Source organism: Pelodiscus sinensis, chromosome 3, assembly GCF_049634645.1.
Source record: "Pelodiscus sinensis isolate JC-2024 chromosome 3, ASM4963464v1, whole genome shotgun sequence".
Taxonomy (NCBI): domain Eukaryota; kingdom Metazoa; phylum Chordata; order Testudines; family Trionychidae; genus Pelodiscus; species Pelodiscus sinensis.
In genome coordinates, this window is record NC_134713.1 from 18,559,080 (window position 1) to 18,573,810 (window position 14,731).

The window sequence follows — 14,731 nt, forward strand, 5'->3', positions numbered from 1 at the left end:
GGATGATCAAGGCCTTGTTCTCTGTGGACTTGGAAAAGGTTACAGTAAACCCTCGCCATTTGTGGTGGATGCATTCCTGGTATCACTGCAGATGGTGAAATCTGTGAATGCTGAGTTGGAGGGAGGCCCCTTCGTGAGCTCCCTGCAGTTGCCGAGAGCTGTGGAGGCCAGGAGCTGTGATGAGCTCCCCATGGCTCCCAGTCATCATGGTAAGTGCGGGGAGCCCTGACCATTGCTGCTGTCTGGAAACAGGCCTGTGCCCTGAGGCCATGTTTACTTTCCCCATCCCCTCCTAAGCCAGAGGATGGGGTGCAATAGGGGGAAGGGAGAGACCCATGAATACACAAATTTGCAAATAAGGTTCTGTGAATTGTGAAGGTCTCCTGTACTTGGTAATTGGAGCACCTGAATCCCCACCCAAGAACCAGTAAACCCCCCCCTCCCCCCCCCCCATATGCTTCAGTCAGACAGAGGGAGAAAGAGAGCTGACTGTAGTTTGAAGGCACGCTGTGGTTGATTAGCACAGTGGTTCCCAATCTTTTTATCCTGTGGACTGGCAAACCCATTCACAAACTTTTGGTGGACCCAATAACATTTTATTTGCATATTCATTATGCAAATAATGAATATGCACATATGCAAACATATGTTGCCTGTTCGCCTAGCCCAACCCAACCACTTGCTCCTCAATGCCTAACACCCTTGGACCTCCACCTTTATGCCCCATACCCTTTGACCCCTTACCCTCTGAACCCTACAGCCCATGCCAACACCTTCCTGCCCTGTGACCCCACTATGCCATCACCCAACACCCCTTTTCTCTTTGACCCCACCCTGACCCCACGCTCCCCAGAGCAAGGCTGTCCCCTCTAGGGAGTGTGGCCATTACTTCCACATGGACAAGGGGAGCAGCCACTGGCCACGCGTGCACTCCCTCCTCCTTCACGCCCTTTACCTTCCCAAGCACGTTTCACCCCCATGAGTAGGACGGAGAGGCACAGAACCCTAGCCTGGCCACCATCTTATCTGGGTGAAAGGGAGATGAAGGACCTGCCGACATTTAACAGGCAGAGCCGCAGTAGGGTTAGTTCCCGGGGCCAGAAGGAAAATCTGTCGATTAGTTGATTAAACTAAATTTAACATCCCAGTCCCTTCCCTGCTCCTTTTAGCTCCCACTCCAGAGCACTTGCAGAGTCCAAGAGTAGGGGCAGAGGGAGGGGCTTTGATTCACCATAACAAGGAAAAGTGCACTGGCCATTTGCTACATGGTAAGCTTAACTTGTGATCATTGATTAAATGTGTGATACTATTTGGTTGTGTTTGGTAAAATTGAATCTTTTTTATTAATATAGCAGGTGTATTCTCAGCAGGCTTGGCTCCAGCTGCTTTTGTGCCAAACCCGTATATTATCAGTGCTGCTCCTCCAGGTACTGACCCATACACTGCAGCAGGGTTAGCTGCAGCAGCAACACTAGCAGGTAACACAACTTTTTCTCAATTTTTATTTTAACTTACTGATCAGAATTAGAAAATAGTAAAATGCATTTATAAATCTTTGAGAAAATGATTTATTTGTAGATAAATCAATATCTGTAGTTTTTTAAAAAAACTTCTATGGATAATTAGGAGGGCAGGATCCACTTAAACGATATTTCTTTCTAAACTTCGTACTTTTGGTTGTTACAAATAATATCAAATGTAGCTTTGTCTAGTAGATTACTTTTTAATTCATATATTATCTGAAAATTATTTTAAAAATTCAGTATTGTTCTTTTTTTTAAATTGGAAAAACTTGAGATACCCGAAGCTCTAAAATGTCTTTCCAAGGAGATTCAACATGTCATTGATAGAGCTGAAGTTAGAAAATCATTTATTTTGAGATTCTATGTAATACTCTGTCCAGTAGACTGTGCGTTTCCTGTCCACATCAGTCCTTCGTATAGCAACAGGAAGGGCAAAAAATAACTTTAAATAAAAAGATATGGTTGTAAAACCACAAATATTGTAGAGGACTGAGTGTAAATATAGTATGTGGAAATGCTGCTTACATTTTGGAAAGTGATGGATTTATTTTACGTTGTGTTGTCTCCCTGTAATGGGGATGGAAACAAATATAAAATATGCACATAATGTATGAGAACTGTAACATTTCATGAGTAAGGTGACTGGCAATGAGGAGTAGAGCCTTTCGCTGCTAGGGGTTTTTTTATATTGCAAGTAGACTGGAAATTATTTAGCGTGTGAGTGTCAAAGGAAAATTACATGACTATATTTGTGGAAGAGAAGAGGGATATAGAATGAGGAAGTGGAGAATCAGGAGTGTTGAAGAAAAAGGGTCAAGAAAGTTGCTGTGGGTTTTTTGTTTAGGCAGGAGAGGCTGGATATATCATGTGGAATCTTGCAGTAATTTTTTTTAACAAGTGTGGTAAAACTGACTGTGAGCATACTTTTACATTTACTTTACTGAATGTTGTGTGTGTTTAACTTTATAAGAGCATACCAAAAGGGTAGTTATTGTTATGGTGTAAGTCCTCTTGTTTATCCCATTCCCAGAAGTTGTTTGGTCATATATATGTACCTGTTTGGATTATAGTGAACTCCTACTTAAACTAATGGAGGACTGAGGAGTTCAATGTTTCCTTTTGATCTGTTTGACATTAATGGACCATGGAACATGGACACTTGATTTCTAATGGTAGTAACTTCAGTTGACAATGATTCATCCAACACTCAGCATCTTTCACAAGCTTCATCAGATACCTTCTAGTGGAAACAACCAAATTTGACCTCAAAATAGCAAGAGTTCCACTATAAATGTTTTATAACCAGTTAATAGATGTTAAAATCATGCTTTATAGCTTAGAATAGGAAGTATGGGTGTTAGCTGATTAAGAGTGCAATAGAAGGTGCTATAGGTGGACATAAGCCAGGGTAGGGAACCTTTTTTTCGGTCACGGGCCACTGACCCACAGAAAAAATCAGTTGGGAGCCGTGCACAAATGAGAAGTTAAAAAACAAAAACAAAACAAAAAAAAAAACCACCAACAAACCCCTGAAGTCACTTACCTGGCCTCCAAGTGAGAAGAGGGGAGAGAGGTCACTCACCTCACTAATGTAACTCAGGGCATCAGGGTTCTCCTCATGCTTCAGCCCTGTGGGGGAAGGGGATTAGTTCCAAGGATCAGGGCTTTCCCCTAGGGTCACATTAGTTCTTCTGGGGGCCCAAAGCTAGTAGATTTTGTGGCATCCCCTTAGGCTTTCATATGAGGGTAAAATGAGGGGTGCTGTGTGTGAGAGAAGGCTTCTGGGTAGTGGGGAAAGAGTGTGGGGTTTGAGGGGGGAAGTAGAGTGCAAAAACCTGCTGGGTATTGGGATGAGGCATCTGGGTGGGAGGTAGGATGCAGGAGCAGGGTGGGTGGGGGCTGCAGGGTATGGACAAGAGGTAGGGTGAAGAAGTAGGGTTGGGATATAGAGTCTGGGTGGGTGGTAAGGTGCAGGAGCAGGCTGAGTATGAGGTGCAGGGTTAGATAGGGGTAGGAGATTGCAGTGCTTACCTGATCCAGCTTCAAGGGGGGGGCACAGGTTGCTCCGTGCCATCCTGCATTTGCAGGCATGGCCCCCTTCCTCTCTTACTGGACATGATTCCCTGCACTGCCAGTCCCTCATCCTGGAGGAAGGGGGAACCACAACACACAGAGCCGCTTCTTCCCCTGAACCAGGCAGAGCCAGCCATGCAGGGGGGAGCCTCTGCTGGGATACACCAGATCAAGGAAAGGTGCGTGTATGGCGGGAGCAGGGGGGGGGGAGAGAGGGAGAGTGATCTGCCCACAGAAACATAGGTTCCCCATCCCTGCCATAAGCTGTGATGGTAGTTCACCTGTTCTAGAGTTCATTCTAGAACAGTTGATTAACCATTTATTAAAATAGCTGTTAAACATTTCTTGACCTTTTTATAAATGTATTTATAGAAGATAGCTTGAATATAGTGTGTCCAGAAAGTAATTACTGCTCTTCCTCATCAAGATATGGGTATAAGCTACTGTTTGGTAAAGTGGTTGAACAAAAGATCTCTTGACAATTACAAGGCAAGTTTTCTTTATAAAAAATTAAAGTAGATTAATGTGTATCAGGGATGATGATGCCTTTTGTGTGGTGTTCATTAAGCATCTAACACAGCACAGTTAAAATCCTGATCAAGGTGTAGAGTAGGGGTGTTAGTGTGTACCCATCATTTACACTAGGGAAGTCACCGTGTGGAGACTCCATGATTAACCAGTAAGCCTGAGCTTATCAGTAAATTGTAGACTACACTCATTTCCTCCCTTTTTTGCCTCTGTTTTAGAGACAGCAAAGTGGGGAGGGGAGTGGGAGCTGGTGCCCCTGAGGAGCTAGCTTAAAAGCTGGCTCCCCACAAGCACCAGATCTACCCGACCTCTCTTCCCCCCCCCCCCCACACACACACTTCTGCCTCTGATAGGGAGCTAGAGGTGAGGGAGGTAAGCTTGACACACCTCCCTCTCCCCCTCCATGGACAGGCTGCTGCTGTTGAGCAGCCTGTGTCCTCAGAGAACTTGGACAGAGAAAAGTTTTTTAAACTGGCTCCCCTTACAGACTGGTTCCTGCCTACCACCATGCGCTGCTGCCTCTGATAGAGAGGCAGCACTTCAGGGTGGCAGGGGGCTCCCCAGGAGTGGGGCAGTGAGTGCACTGGCTTCTGGCCGAGCTTTCGGGGACTATCAAATAGTCATGTAACCACTAAGATTTTTTTATGCCGTTACACAACTATTCAATTACACAATATCGAACATCCCTAGATCACACAATTAACCGATAAACCTGGGCTCCATTAGTTAATCCTAATGGTCACATGCATTTACCCCTTGCTGCCTCTATCAAAGGGAGCAGGTGAGAGCCAGTGCACTCAGGAAACCAGCTTTTAAGCCAGCCCCCTGTGCGTAAATGTGTAACTGCTAAAAAATTCAGCAGTTACACGTTTATAAAATTAAACAATTAACATCCCTACAGTATAGATTAGGGATGTTAATTGAATAGTCTATTAGCCTCATGAATTCTTATCAGTTAGTTGACTACTCTAGTCCCTGGGAACGGGGACGGCAGCCAGTGTGCTCCGGTCCCACACCTGAGGAGTCCCCCTGCCACTCCGCGCTGTTGCCACTGTATCAGAGGCAGCAGTGTGGTTTGCCAAACCAGAGCTGGTCTGCAAATGAAGCCAGTTTATAAACCAGCTCCCCTCACAGACTGTCTGCCTGTCACCCCATGCTCCAGCCCCTGTCTGAGGCGGGGTGAGTCTGTGCTCCGGACCCAGCGCAAGCCAAAACTTGAGGCTGTCTGCCTGCTTGCCCAGCTCCTAAGACACTTTACATGTAGAGCTGCAGTTGGTCTGGGACCCATCACAAGTCAGGACTAGAGTTGTCAGGTGTCTGGCTTTGAATCGTACAGGCCAGTATTTGAGTTTTCTTTTCAGGAAACAAATTGAGAAAATATAAATGAGAAAATATAGCTGTCCGGTATTTTCTAAATAAGATGTAATGTAGATTGTGATGTAATGTCAAGTGTGTCCAGTATTTTTGTTGAAACCATCTGGCAACCCTAGCCAGGACTGAGACAGGTTGCTGGCCAGCCTGATAAAATATTTACTGCCGGGGAGCAGAGAGAGAATGTGTGTAGCATTAACCTATAAGTTTTTGCTAATCGGTTAATCAACTACGCTATTACATTCCCAGTATAGATGCTGTTGCAGTATGAATAATCATTTTGATGAACAGTAAATTTAAAAAAATGTTTTTGTTAGGTCCAGCTGTGGTCCCTCCTCAGTATTATGGAGTTCCATGGGGGGTATATCCAGCCAATTTATTTCAGCAGCAAGCCGCAGCTGCAAACACCACAGCAAATCAACAGGCAGCATCACAAGCACAAGGACAGCAACAAGTAAGTACATTCTTCATGCAGAGGAACAGTATTTCATTTTTAAGGTTTGTTCTTATAAAGTCTGCCACTTCAAAATACCAGTTTTTTAAAAGAGAATTCAGCTGGATTTATAAATAAAAATTGTATGTCACTCTTCAGACTTTCTCTTGTGCTTTTCAGCTGTCTGTATGCCAAAAAGTTTTAGTTAGTATTTGAGTAGTTCTCATTACATTCATTAACATTACCAATTATATCAGCATCTGTTGATTTTCACCTGCTGCATAATTAATCTTTATTTTTGTTGTTTGTCTACTGTTGCAATCCTACATTAACTTTTTTTTCTTCATCTGAGTTGCTATGGCTTACTGAAGATGGATTTTAATGCTCTGACCTAGTCTACACTGATGATAGGTTGTGTCTAAGGGGTGCGAAACATAATTAAGCATAACATAAAAACGTAACATAATTAAGCCAACCTAATCCCAGTGTAGATAGTGCTAGGCCAAAGGTATTACCTGTAAGGCAGGTAGATTATTAACCTAACAGGAAAAACCTTTTCTCTGAGTAGTAGAGTCTGCACTATATCTCTATAGTGGCACAGAAGCTGTGCTGCTGTTCTGTTGCAAGCATAGACGAGCCCTTTGTAACTAGCACTGCATGAATAATTAGCACAAACATTCATAGAAAGAATTAAATGATTTTAACAGTCAACAGAAAAAAAACAGGTTAGTGTGCCACATCCTCTTGAAGTTCTTATGATGGTGCAGCATGGTACAGTTTTGCTTTAGTAGGTCTAGTAGTTTTCCTCTTATTGGAAAATATTCTCCTTCTTCTTCTTCAATTGATTGCTCATGTCCAGTCCATGTAAGTGTTCATGCATGCATCGTTGGATATTTTTTCCCTTATCAGTACCCATTGAGCCAACGGGGGACTCCCTGGAATGGCACTGCTATATTGGCTAATATATACCCTTGATGGCCCTCCACCCTCTCAGTTCCTTCTTGCTGCTTGTGACGGTTGTTAGATTGTGCTTTTGCTCTTGTTCTGCAAGTGCCTCTTAGCAGTTTTCTCTCATTCAGTTAGTTTTTATCTAGTTGTTAATAGTTAAGTGTAGTACTTAGCAAAGAAATACTTAGGCACGTGTCCCCGGTGCGTCCAGCGGGGCATGCCTCGGCCCCAAGACTTCAAGCCCTGCAAGAAGTGCTGAAGCCTATGCCCTGTGGGGATCCCCACAGAGCTGTCTCAAGTGAGTTGGCAAAGCCCACCATCCAAGGCATGCAAGATCTACAGCGGTTTGAAGCTGCATACTAAGCGAGAAAGAAAGTCTCGCTTGAAAATTGTTCTCGTGAAGGCAGCCCTGTGCCCAGCTCCGGTGTCTGACCTGGCACCAGTGATCCAGAGCTCAGCAGTTTCAGTGCAGGAGGCACCTAGCCAGTCATGCGCCTCTCCAGCAGAGTGTAGTCCTCCGCACCGGTCCCAGTCCCTGGTGCCCCAGAAGAAGAGGAAGCATAACTAGGGCAGGTCTCTCTCAAGGCATATGCCCTCCACTCCAGACAGTTTTGGGGTGGCAAGAGACCTGATTGAGCTGACCTCGTCGTCTGACCTCGGCACTGGGTCCAGCCAAGGAGCACGATATCAGACGGTACCAGTCCTTGGCCACAGCACCCAGCACTGGATGTGAGAGGGCATCATCACCCAACACCAGTGCCATTGACTTTGACCCCGGGGTCGGTGCAACACTGCCTCCGGTGATGGCACCGGCCTCGGTTTCCGCCCCGACCCATGCACTTGGCACCCATGCAGGGGACCCCGCGCAGCAGTGACCCGGGTTCTGGTCTTCCAGCTTCTGGCTCCTCAATGTCGAGTGGACTAGCACCACCCCCTGCGATGGCTCTACCTCCTCCTTGGCACCAAGGGAAGCCGGAGTCCATTGCCTGGCACTCTCCAAGCTCAAGGTTACCAGCTGCCACTACCACTGCATCACACTGGTTGACTTCTGAGTATTTGACCAATTCAGGGACAGAATTATTCTGGTCATTATTGGACTTCAGGTCGAGGTCATGGCTATGACACTGATCCTACTCCTGCCACTGGTCCTGGCACCTCAGCAGGTCGGCGCAACCACAGCACCACCACCAGCAGCAGCAGTCCTGGCTGCCATGACTGCAGGCCCCAGCTTAGTGGCCATTTTGGACCCTCTGGGCCTACCACCAGAGCTAGGGAGCAAGCCCCTCTAGGCTGGAGTCAGTCTGCTCAGGGTACAGGGCTCCCCCGGGGCAATCCTCCCCCAGACCCACTGTAGAGACAAGGCCATCCATTGCTCAGTCCTCTATGGTGGCCTCCTTCCAGGCACCCTTGCAGGTCTGTGACCCAGAGGTGGTGGGCGTAAAAGGCTTGTCCTCCTCACCCCATGAGGCTCTTGGTGGGGCCCACCCCTCCATGGACTTGAGGCCCCATCAGGATCTCCTCAGTTTCCTGGCCCAGAGTCTGGGGGTACAGGCAGAGAGGGTGCCAAAGGTCTCGGACCCCCACGGTTAACATTCTTCAGTCACCCCCACCAGAGTGTCCTTGCATATTAAGACTGCAGTGAAGATCACAAAGGCCCTCTGGCATATCCCGGCTTCCATCCCACTGACTGATTAAAAAGATTGAGAGCACATCATTTGTACTACAGGAGGGAATGATCATCTCTTCTCCCACCCGCCTTCGGGGTTTCTGGTTGTCCAGGGGCGGGATGAACCAGGAGAGGCAAGATCAACCAGGCGCCATGCCAAAGAGCAAGGATGCTAAAAAGATGGACCTTCTGAGCAGAAAGGCCTGTGTCTCTGGGGGCCTACAGCTCTGCATAGTAAACCAGCAAGTCCTGCTAAGTTGCTATGCATTCAACACATGGGCTGCTATGGACAAATTTTGTCTAGTTGGTTCCTAGGGAATCTCATCCCGTATTCATGTCTCTTTAAGGAGGGCAGGGTGGTTTCCCGAGCTGCTCTCCAGGCTGCTCTTGATCAGCTGATGTGATGGCCCACACCATGGCCATGAGGTTGGTCTTGCACCGCAGCTTTTGGTTGCAGGTGTCTGGAGTGCCTTCTAAGCTCCAAAACACTATCTGGGACCTCCCGTTCAAGGGGCCGTCCCTCTTCTCTGAGCACCCGGGCCACCTTAAAATCCCTCAAGATCCATACCCCAGCTCCCCAGAGTCACTCCCTCTCAGGTAGGAATGTCCCTAGGCCTTCCTAACAGAGCGCACAACCAGATTTCTCCCAGCATAGAGGGAGAAACAGGAATGAAAGAAATAACAGGCACCATTCCTGCCCTGCCTCGGGGCAGGGCCAGGGCCCCTCCAACAAGTCACAAAAAACCCAATCAAGGGTTTGGAGGGTATGCCTGAGTACACCCTACCAGTCTCACCCCTTCAGTTCCAGGGGTGGCCAACCCGTTACAGACGAAGAGTCAAAGTAGCGGTGGATACAGCGCAAAGAGCCTAGGGGAAAAAATTTGAGAGGGGGAAAAAAACAAAAAGCCCCAGCTGCAGCATTTGGCCAGGGGAGCGAGATGACCCGGATGCTGCCCTTTTAAGAATAGGGTAGGCATTACCCTTTGAATGGTGGCCATTTTGAAGGATGCATGTGACCCCCTGGCGCTCTTTCACACACCTGCCCCTTGAAGAGCCGTGGGTGCAGGAGCCGCAATTTTTTTCTTCTAAGAGCCGCGGGTTGGCCACCCCTAGCCTATTCCCTTTCTACCATTCCTGGGAGTCAATAACCTCAGACTGAGGGGTCTTAGAGAAGGTAGAAAGGGGATATGCCATCCCCTTCCCTTCACTCCCTCTCTTTCACCCCTCTGGTCCGTCCCTAATCAGGGACCCCCATCTCACGAGCATCTTCTCCAGGAAGAGGCACAGCAGCTCCTAAGCCTAGGAGTTGCTGAAGTGGGTGTCTCAGGGTTTTATGGGAAGTGGATTCTACTACCAGTACTTCCTGGTGTCCAAGGCCAATGGGGGGTTCCGAGCCATCCTAGACCACAGGGAACTCAATACCTTCATCGCGAAGGCCAAGTTCAAGATGGTGACTCTAGCGTCCATCATTCTCTCCCTCAATCTTGGAGATTGGTACGTTGCCCTCGATCTAAAGGATGCTTATTTCTTTGTGTCTCTTGCACTGCACCACATTTGGTTCCTCCGTTTTACGATGGTCCAGGACCATTATTGTCCTCCCCTTTGGCCTTTCCATGGCTCCCCAAGTGTTTACAAAATGTATGGCTGTAGTCCCCGCCACTCTGAGGAAGCAGGGAGTCCAAGTATTTCCCTACCTGGGCGACTGGTTTGTCCAGGGCCCTTCCTCAGATCAGGTGCTGGCCCACATCACCCTGGGACTTCTGAATGTGTTCAAATCTACCCTGGTCCCCACTCAGGTTATAGAGTTCGTGGGCACCCGCCTGGACTTTACGTCGGCCCCTTCCTTCCCCAGGTCCTAGTTTCTGGTGATCAAAGAAGCCATCCTGGACATGCTGGCGTTCCCGAAGACCACGGACAGATCTGACACCAGTTGGGGAGCTCATGTCAGCAACATGTGGACCCCAGGTATGTGGTCACAGGAGGAAGTCTTTCCTCATATCTAGGTCAGGGAGTTGCAGACAGTCCACCTCGCTAGTCAGGCCTTTCTCCCCTGGCTCAGGGCAAAGCAGTTCTTATTCTGTCCGACAACACATCAGCGGTTTCCTACATAGACGGGGTGGAGCCCATTCCCCTCCCCTGTGTGAGGAAGCCCTACAACTTTGGAAGCTGTGTATCGGTGAGTATTCACCCAGTTGCCTCCTACTTCCTGGGGTCTCAGAATACTCTGGCAAACCAGCTCAACAGGTCCTTCTCAGCCATGAGTGGTCTCTCAAGGGGGATGTGACCTTCCAAATCTTCCACAAGTGGGGATTTTCCCTCCTGGACTTGTTTGCAGCTTGACAGAACAGGAAGTGCCCCAGGTTCTGCTCTCTCATGGGGCTGGGTTGGAGGTCCCTGGGAGATGTACTCAATCTTTCCTGAGCCAAGGGGCTGCTTTATGCATTTCTGCCCTTCCTGCTGGTACACAAGGTGCTCCTGTGGGTTCGGGAGTTCAGAGGGTTGGTCCCTAATTCTCATTGCACTGGCATAGCCCAGACAGCACTGGTTCACATCCTTTCTTTCGAGAGGCTGATTGCTCTCCCGCTCGACCCAGACATGATAACGCACGACTTGAGCAGGCTTCTCCACACAAACTTGCGGTCCCTGCACCTAATGGCATGGAAGCTGCGTGGTTGACAGTGGCAGAACTGCAGTGTTCAGAGCACATGCAAGAGGTCCTGCTAGAGAGTAGAAAGCCATCTACGAGGGCCACCTGCCTGGCTAAGTGGAAGCACTTCTCTATCTGTGCTACCCAAAAAGGGGTCTCACCTATGGATGCCCAGGTCCCGCTGGTCCTGGATTACTTACTGGATCTCAGGGTCCAAGGCCTACCCTCCTTGTCAATTAGAGTGCACCTAGAGGCTATCTCCACTTTCTACCTGGGCTCATGGGGCAAGACACCCTTTGTAGACCCCATGGTACATCTGTTTCTGAAAGGATTGGATGGGCTTATTCTGGATGTCTGTCAGCCTCTCTCTCAGTGGAACCTCAACCTGGACTTGACCTCCTTTTGAGCCTCTGGCTACATGTTCACTGCTACACCTTTCCTGGAAGGTGCCTTTCCTGGTGGCTATCACATCGGGCCCCCCTCGTACCTTACCTCAGACCCCCCCTCATACAGTGTTCTTTAAGGATAAGGTTAAGTTATATCCCTACCCCACCTTCCTTCCGAAGGCGGTGTCTCAGTTCCATCTCTCCCAGGACATTTTTCTCCCAGGTGTTTGGTTTTTTGTTTTTTTTTTTTGTTTTTTTTAACCCCAAGCCTCAGGAAAGGAACAGGCTTTACACGCTCTAGATCAGTGGTCCCCAACCTTTAGAGGTTCCCGGGCGCCCGGGGGGTGAGGCCACTCACGCGCTGGGCGCCCGGGGGCAGGGCCACACGTCCGGGGGCACGCCAGGGGACGGGGATGCCCTTGCACCCGGTGCTGGCATGTGCCCCAGGGCCGGGGCTGGGGCCGCCCGAGCACCTTGTGCCATGGGCCCGGGGCCGGTGCCGCCGCCCGAGCCGCGCACCTGGGGCCGGCACCGGCGCCACTCGAGCGCCTGCATATGCCCCGGGGCTGAGGCCGCCCGAGCGCTGTGCACCCGGCACTGGTGTGTGTCGCGTGCCTGGGGAGGGTGCCTCCTGTGCGCTGTGCGCCAGGGGCGGAGCCGGCCCAGGTTGTCGGCAGGCGCACACAAATGCCCCGGTGGGCGCCATGGCGCCCACGGGCACCGCGTTGGGGACCACTGCTCTAGATGTTAGAAGAACTTCAATGTTTTCTTTGGACAGGACAGACCCCTTTTGAAGTCCCCACAGCTGTTTGTGGTGATTGCAGAACAGCTGAAAGGGCAGCCAGTCTCTGCACAAAGGATCTCATCGTGGATCACTTTGTATATTAAGGAGTGCTATGATATGGCTGGGATGCCAGCTCCTCCCCTTACAGCCCACTCTACTAGGACACAGGCCTCTATGGACATTGTGGCCCAGGTCCCTGTACTGGATATTTTAGGGCTGCCACATGGTCTTTGGTCCACATTTTTGTCAATCATTACACACTGGCCTATCAGGCTAGGGGGAATGCAGCTCTGGGTAGGGCTGTACTCCACTTAGCTGAAAGAATTCCGATCCTGTCTCCTGGGGTTTCTGCTTTGAAGTCACCTACATGGAATGGACATGAGCAATCATTCAAAGAAAAAACAGTTACTTACATTCGTTAGTTGTTCTTTGAGATGAGTTCATGTCCGTTCCAAATCCCGCCTGCCTCCCTTTCTTCAGAGTAGACCGGTAAGAAGGAACTGAGGGGGTGGTGGGCTAGCAGGGTATATGTTAGCCCATATAGCGGCACCTCTCCAGGGGGCTCCCCTGCTGGGTACTTCTACAGTTAAAAACTTCTGACGATGCATGCACGCAGTGCGTGAACACTTATGTGGAATGAACATGGGCAACACATCAAAGAACAACTGTTACAAAGGTAAGTAACCATCTCCCCCCCCCCCCCCCCCCCCCCCCCCCCCCGCCACACTCTCTTACAAAAACTAATTTTATCACATACATTACTCTGTAACAGGAAGATGATGTGCTCTGCTATGGCTTATTTTTGCTTTCACAAATCAAGAAGAAACAATAACTAAAATAGATCACTGAAACTAATCTCTTGTCATTTTATTATTGCAATGAGATTTTTACTTCTTTAATTCCATTAATCTTTAATTCTATAAAGCTTTATTTTATGACTTTTTGTTTAAAATCCCTTTCATTCTGTGAGTATTTGTGATGGAATGCCTTCGATCATTACTAATTCCAGAGTTGCACCTTTACCCTAGAAGCCTGTATCACTGGATTTTTTTTTCTTCCATTTAAAGCAATTGCTAGTCATTAGTTGTCACTGATGAATCATCTTGATAGCTGAGTATTTTTCTTCCTTGCAGAATTTTTTTCTCTGACTTGTTCAATGAGTATTTGTTTCCCAAATAGTGGGTCCCAGGAAGATCTATGAGAGTCACCAGTGCTTTTCAGAGACCTTCAGTCCCCTCTCTTCCCTTTCCTCCTTCCATGTCTGCCATAAGTACTCTACCTGTATATTCTCTCTTCTATTAGCGTTGGGCAACAGTACAAGGAACAGGTCCCAGGCAGCAGCAGGACAAAAGTGGCCAGAGCCAACAAGCGGACAGTCAGCAGCATGCAAGGGGGGAGGGGCGGGGGACTGATGGGTGATAGAGAGAGGAAGCATGTCTTGAGAGTGAGAGCAGAAAAGGGCTGGGGAGGCAGGATTAAGCAGATTAAGGACAGGAGGGAAAGAAGTATGCAGGTCAAATGGTGCTTCACAGTCGTGTGACAGTGCCTCACATGCAGTAATTATATATTTGTGTGTGTATATGTGCATCTCTCAAAAACGTTCCCAAAAAGTGAAAATGCATTTGGTGTGTTGCCTTACTAAAATGTTCGGGAACAACTGATTTAACCTATAACAACTTTACTTACAAGATATTTTTTTTGCAGCATTGCACAGACTTAAGACACTAACTAAACTGCATTTTTGTTTCTGAAAGTTGTATGTGGAAGGTGCTGTTTTGTCAAATTAGTGACAAAATATAAAGCTGAAACAAAATCTAGTTAACTTATAAGATTTGATAATCAAGAATGTGTACGGATATGGGACAGGTTAGGTAAGTATTGATAGACTGAAATTGGTAAATTTTCAAAGAATAAGGTACATTCTTTCAAATTACAGATTATTCAGGAATAAAAATTTTCAATGGGCAGAATGTGAGGATAAAGAATGATATTCGTGTTCCCTGTAAGTTGAGCGCTTAAATGGTCGCCCAGGAGAGATTCAGGTGCTGCCCAGCTAACTAGCAGAGCAACCACAGTTGGCAGCATGTGTCTCTAATGGTGGTGCACAAGCACACATGCCTTGGTGCACATAACAAAATTTATACTGCACACAGATGGAAAAAATTAGAGGGTAACCTGAATGGTGTATATATTTTTGTGCGCTTGTCAGGTAAGGATTAGTTTTCAGTTAATAACCTGTCAGGATTCATAGATGTTTCCAAATTCACTTCTGGAGGACTTTTTACAGTTTTATTTTCCTCTAGACTCATTATCCTTTCTAAAATATACTCCGTCTGTTGTGCTGAATAGCAGAAGACCCAAAGGAATCCTTG

The 14,731-nt window shown here is 47.9% G+C and overlaps 1 protein-coding gene across 7 annotated transcripts in view; it reads left to right on the plus strand.

The window, feature by feature from the left end:
• PUM2 (pumilio RNA binding family member 2) overlaps positions 1–14,731 on the plus strand; it is a 128,913-nt gene that overhangs the window by 73,382 nt on the left and 40,800 nt on the right. For 6 of the 7 annotated variants that reach the window (XM_006137572.4, XM_075923436.1, XM_075923433.1 and 3 more), the window contains 2 exons: positions 1,353–1,478; positions 5,813–5,949. In XM_006137572.4, coding sequence (XP_006137634.1) covers positions 1,353–1,478; positions 5,813–5,949 — 263 coding nt within the window. The remainder of the gene's footprint in view (positions 1–1,352; positions 1,479–5,812; positions 5,950–14,731) is intronic. The other variant, XM_075923432.1, reaches the window with a different exon arrangement.